At 36.6% G+C, this 5746-nt stretch overlaps 1 protein-coding gene across 1 annotated transcript in view; it reads left to right on the top strand.

Moving 5' to 3' along the window:
* KLRK1 (killer cell lectin like receptor K1) overlaps nt 1-1631 on the top strand; it is a 16721-nt gene extending 15090 nt beyond the window's left edge. The window contains 1 exon segment of the mRNA XM_069101442.1: nt 1004-1631. Coding sequence (XP_068957543.1) covers nt 1004-1036 — 33 coding nt within the window. The 3' untranslated portion in view covers nt 1037-1631.
* The last annotated feature ends 4115 nt before the right edge of the window (nt 1632-5746 follow it).

Raw genomic sequence — 5746 nt, 5'->3', positions numbered from 1 at the left:
GAAGGAAGGAAGGAAGGAAGGAAGGAAGGAAGGAAGGAAGGAAGGAAAAGAAGAAAAAGCATTTATTATGCTCTTACTATATGCAAAAATACTAAGGAAACAAATATTAACAGCAAGACAACACTTGTCCTCAAGAAGTTTACATTCTAATGAGAGATAACACATCAAAAGAAGCTAGATAGAATGTAGGGGAAGTGAGGGGAAATCCACACCCAGTGACATGGTTTAGGAATGGCAGGGAAATAACATGGAGTCTTGGTTTCAGGGGGTGGGGAACCAAATAAAGTAAAAGTGCACCAGAAGAGCCCACAGTCCTGGACACAGAGTTTGGGATGTTTTAGGAGGAGGAAGAAGAGAATAATCTAAATATATGAATGTAATGGAATATTATGGCATTGTAAGAAACAATTAATATGATGAATACAGAGAATCATGTGGATGTATATGACTGGATGTAAAGTGAAGTAAATATAACCAAGAAAACAATAACCGCCAGGTAGCACAGCGAGTAAGAGCACCGGCTCCAGTGTTGGGATGACCTGGGGATCGAATCCCGGGCTCAGACACTTAGCACCCACCCAGAAATACCTGGCCGTGTAACCTTGAGCAAGTTACTTAACCCCAATTGCTTAGGGGCAGCCAGGTAGCTCAGCAAGTAAGAGCACCAGCTCCAGTGTCGGGATGACCTGGGAATCAAATCTGGGCTCAGATACTCAGCACCACACCCAGAAATAACTGGCTGTGTAACTTTGAGCAAGTTGCTTAACCCTGATTGCTTAAAAAAATAAAGTTCATGGAAAATAAAATAGATAATTCTGTTTACATAAAATTAAAAAGTTTTTGCAGAAACAAAACCACATCTCTGACATTTGTCTCTATTGTTGCCAATAGCCAATCATACACAAAGTCCTATTGACACTTTCTCCCCCAAATCTGTCATATCTATGCCTTCTTTATCATTTCTAATGTCAGTAATCTTCTTCAACCCCTTATTATTTCACAGAATTACAGAACTGGAAAGTTGGAAGCACCCTAAATGCCAGATCATCCCATCCATCCATGAAGGAAACTCCACTATGACATGGCCAATAAGTGGTTGTCTCCTTCAATCAATCCTCACATGACTTTCACTCTTCTTGTTGCTTTCCTCTTGATAAACTCTAGGTTTTCAATGTCCTCCTTAAACTGTAGTTTCTAGAAAGTCACACAATACTTTAACTTAGGTCTGATAAAGAAGAATAATGTGGGACTATTATCTCCCTTTTCCTTAAAATATACCTATTATCTTGACTAGAAGCAGCTAGGTAGCTCAGTGGATAAAGCATTGTGACTAGTCAGGAAAACCAGAGTTCAAATCTGAACTTAGACAATTGCTAGCTGTGTGACCCTGGGCAAAGCACTTAACCTCTGTCTGCCTCAGGTTCCACATGGGCATAATAATAGGACCTGCCTCCCATGGCTGTTAAGAAGATGCAATAACATTTGTAAAGCACTTAGCACACAGTGCTTGGTCTGTAGTAGATGTTTAAGAAATGTTTATTTATTTCTTTTCTAGTATGATAGCCAACAAAACAGTTACCCTGCCTTCTGCCTCTTTCCCACACAATTTATCCTATATTCCACCAGAAGATTTGTATAGTTTTTATCACATCACTTCATCAGGTTATATACCAAGATCAGACTGGATCTGTTCTAGGAATGTAAGGCTATTATGATATAAAGTATAAATATCATAGATAAAGTTAACAATAAAAAATACATAATTATATCAACAGATGTTAAAAAGGCTTTTTGCCAAAATTAATACCTATTTCTCTTTTAAAAAAAATTAGAAAGTACAGGAATGAATAAGCTTCTCCTTAATATTAAATAGTATCTACCTAAAACTATGAGAAAACATTATGTGGAGAAAGGTTTTTCCAATAAGATCATCAAGTTTGCCCATTATTCCACTACCTTTTGACATAGTACTAGAAATAGTAGCTGTTGCAATATGTCAAGAAAAATAGAGTAAACACATGCCTCTTTCAAAGAGCTTGTTAAGAGCTAAGAATTGTTTCGAGGATTTGAAGATTATTATCTTAAATAAACCACTGAATATGATTTTAGTCTTAACTGGAAAGAACCAGAAGCAGAAAGACAAGACAGTCCAAATTGCTCTAAACTGTATGATTCCCTGTGGAGACCATTAGAAAGACTCAAATATGAACAAAAGCTTTCAAGGCTTAGTCAACTTCCTCACATTTACACCAGTACTGTACTTTTGTAAACCCAAGGGAGTTTTTTGCTAGCCTTGAGAGTTTGGGAGCAGTGTTATTCCAAGAGAATGATGGTCACCTGATTGTAGAAGACCGTGACAATGGCACTTGCTGTCCCAGACACAAATTAGACTTCTTGGCTTTAAAATAGATTGTCACTGAAAAGTTCAGAGACATGGAGCTAATCAAGAGAATTTCAGATGAGACTTTAGTGCCATATCTTGACCAGTAACAAGTTATATGCTGTTTGCGAAGATGGGTAGCAGCACTAGTTACCTATGAATTCAACGTGTAGGTAAAACTAATGTGAATGTACATGCTCTGTCCTAATAGTCATATGATGCCAAAGCTACAGTGATACCTGAGGAAGAAGTAAAGTCTATGTGTGACATCCAAGCATCTTGTTACTGTGGTTGTTCATCCTTCATTCTGGAGAGAATGATATCGGGAAGGCGATATCTTGACTTGCAAGTGAATTGGATCTAAGTGAGGCAGAGTTATCAGTCCCATTTTCTCCTCCAGAGTCATCGGAGTCCACTGACAAGAACAGGTCAGGACAACTGGCAATGACTACTCAGCATCTAGACAGGCTATAATCCAATAACAATATAGCTGGAAATGTGCACCTTCCAACAAACAGCAGTTTATGTGAACTTTGTGTCATTGAACCTTTATCTCAATTATCTGTGGACAATCAATCACAAGAGTATATGTCTAATAAAAAGACTATGAAAAGTAACACAAGGTAAGAAACAAAGTACTATTGATAAATGACTCGTGTTTCATTCACAACCATTTCAAAAAAGGATTCAAAGTCACTAATAATCAGTGAAATACAAAGTGAAATAATTCTGAACAATAAATTCATGCTCATGATATAAGCAAAGGTAAGAATAAAATTCAATGTTGAAAAGCTTGTGGGGAGATAAGTACCCTAATTCACTTCTGGTAGAACTGTGAATTGATCCAACTGCTCTGGGAAACAATTTATAATCATGTAAGAAATGTTACTGAATTATAACTTTAAAATGAACTATTCTAAGGTATCCTCAACTCCCTTCCTTCCTAAGGGATTTTATAGTTAATATCAAATATCATTTAGTTATATTCCCAGCTCCACTGTCCTTTGTAATATCATAGTTAACATTTGATGTTTAACTTTGAATGAAGGTGCAACAGAATGCTTTCCACTTAGCTTGCTCTGTAAGAATGTTTTCCAAATGAGTCATGTATTGGGTTGTGTGTGGGGATAACTTTCTGTTGTTAAATGGAGTAAAATTCTCTTGATTCAATATGTTCCCTGAAGAATCATGTGGACTACACTGAGGGGGATAGCTTCCTGTTCATACAATGGGGTCAGAGGCCCCTCATTTCAAACTCTTGCTTTCCAATGAGAAATAAGAATTGTCACCCTTGGAGATAAAAGCAGCTTTGATCCTGAAAAAGGACCCACATGAATAGAAACAAATGATCTACCCAGTTTGACTAGAAATTGCAGGCATGGCCTAACACTGGTCCTTTGCACCCCCCCCCCCCTTTTCTTCCCCAATTCCAATTATCCATAAGTTAGGAGCAATCTGAATTATCTCTCTATCATGAGTTTTACCTCTACCTAAGAATTCACTCATTCAAGATGTAGTTATTGAAAACCTAATTTGAAAAAGGTGCTGTGCTAGGTGCTGGAAATACAAATACAATATAAACCCCAAAATGATCAAAAAATGGGAAGATGTGAAATATGAAAAAGGAAGCAAAAGAATAATATATATGTATAAAAAGCACAATATTGTAAATAAAAAATGAAGGACTAGAAAAAGAGCAAATATAATGGACAATGTGAGCACTGCTTTTTTTAAAAGGAAATTATGCAGGCGATAATTGTGTTTATTAGCTGGTCTTCTGTCACCCACAGCTCAGAGACACATGACTTATTACTCATGAAAAAGCAGGTAATCTCAGTGTAGCTCACTTTCAAAATGATGCTAAAAAGAATTGTATATTAAGAACCAGTGCCTTTTAGCTTTATTTCAGAGTGAATTTGATATTGTTCACAAATGCTAAGGTTTTTTTTTTTTTAAGGAAATATTTTAAGGAGAAGATGAATTCTATTGAAAAGATGAACCAACTACCCTGGTTGGCCTGATGATTTGCATCTTGAATTTTTCCTTGTACCCTTCATATTGAGGAAAGTAAAAATCTATTTAGCAGTCCCACAAATCTGCCTGAAATCTTTCCTACCTCTTGGGAGAGTGTAACAAAAGTAATAGGTTATTACAGGGGTGAGGAACCTGCAGCCTTGAGGCCACATGTATCCCTCTAACCCCTCAAGTGTGGCCGAGAGGTTCCACATGTAGCCTCGAGGCTGCAGGTTTCCCACCCCTGGGCTCCTATTTTATGTTTTAAATATTTGTCAATGCATGCTCATAAGTCTCTTGTGCTCTGAGTATTTCTTTTGTAGTGGAGGCAATAAATAGCTGTCCTATACCTGATAGTTGCTACTTCATACAGTGAATACATTTCTTTTACTTTTTTTTTCTTTTTTTGGAGAGGGGAAGGACAGGGCAATTGGGATTAAGTGACTTGCCCAAGGTCACACAGCTAGTAAGTGTTAAGTGTCTGAGGCTGGATTTGAACTCAGGTCCTCCTGACTCCAGGGCTGGTGCTCTATTCACTGTGTCACCTAGCCACCCCCAGTGAATACATTTCGAGAAGGGACCCTGTTAATTCGGTTTTTTTTTTTGGAAAAGTCTAGACATGAGTCAAACCTAAATATCGTTTAAAGATATTTTTCTGGAATAAGTTCAGATAGGAGAGTCATGAGACAGAGAACATGAGAAAGACCCGATTCTTTTCTTTTAGAGATCAGACACTCCTAAGAACTCAGATTTTGTGAGTCCAAAGCAAGAGTCCCTTGAGGAAGATGGGTGACTGTGGGTTCCAGGTAATACATACATACATACATACAAATGTGTATATATGTATATATACGTATATATATATAATATATATAATGTATGTGTGTGATTTTTATCAGTGTAGGAACTATATCTATTTATATAGATTTTCATGCTTTAGATGTTTTCAAGAGTTGCTAATGGTCAAAAAACAAATTATCTACTTATAAAAAATTTAACTAGACTTGTTTCTCAAACAAAATACAAAAAGCTCATTTTTCAAGCTAATATTTCAAATCTTTTCATCTTGTGGGGACTTACCCTAGCTTTCCTGGTATTGGAATAAATATGGAGAACCCAGGGTAAAACTTCATGCCACAATGAAGCTTTGGAATTTTAAAAATTCTGTTCTTTTGTCTTTGTAAAGTCTTCTTTGATAGCTCTAACTTTCATACTGATTTCTTCCTTTAATTATTTTATCAATAACCTAAATTGCACTGGAAGCCTACAATTGTTCCATTGTCATTTATGGTTCTCTCTTGTCATTGCAGTATTTTTCCTATCATCTGAGATTGTTCCATCATTTTTCTTTAA

Source organism: Petaurus breviceps, unplaced genomic scaffold (genome assembly GCF_028583685.1).
Source record: "Petaurus breviceps papuanus isolate PSGF00001 unplaced genomic scaffold, PetGlider_PUasm1.0 470, whole genome shotgun sequence".
Lineage (NCBI taxonomy): Eukaryota > Metazoa > Chordata > Mammalia > Diprotodontia > Petauridae > Petaurus > Petaurus breviceps.
The sequence above is the reverse complement of the archived record's forward strand: the minus strand, read 5'-3'. Positions and strand labels throughout refer to the sequence as shown.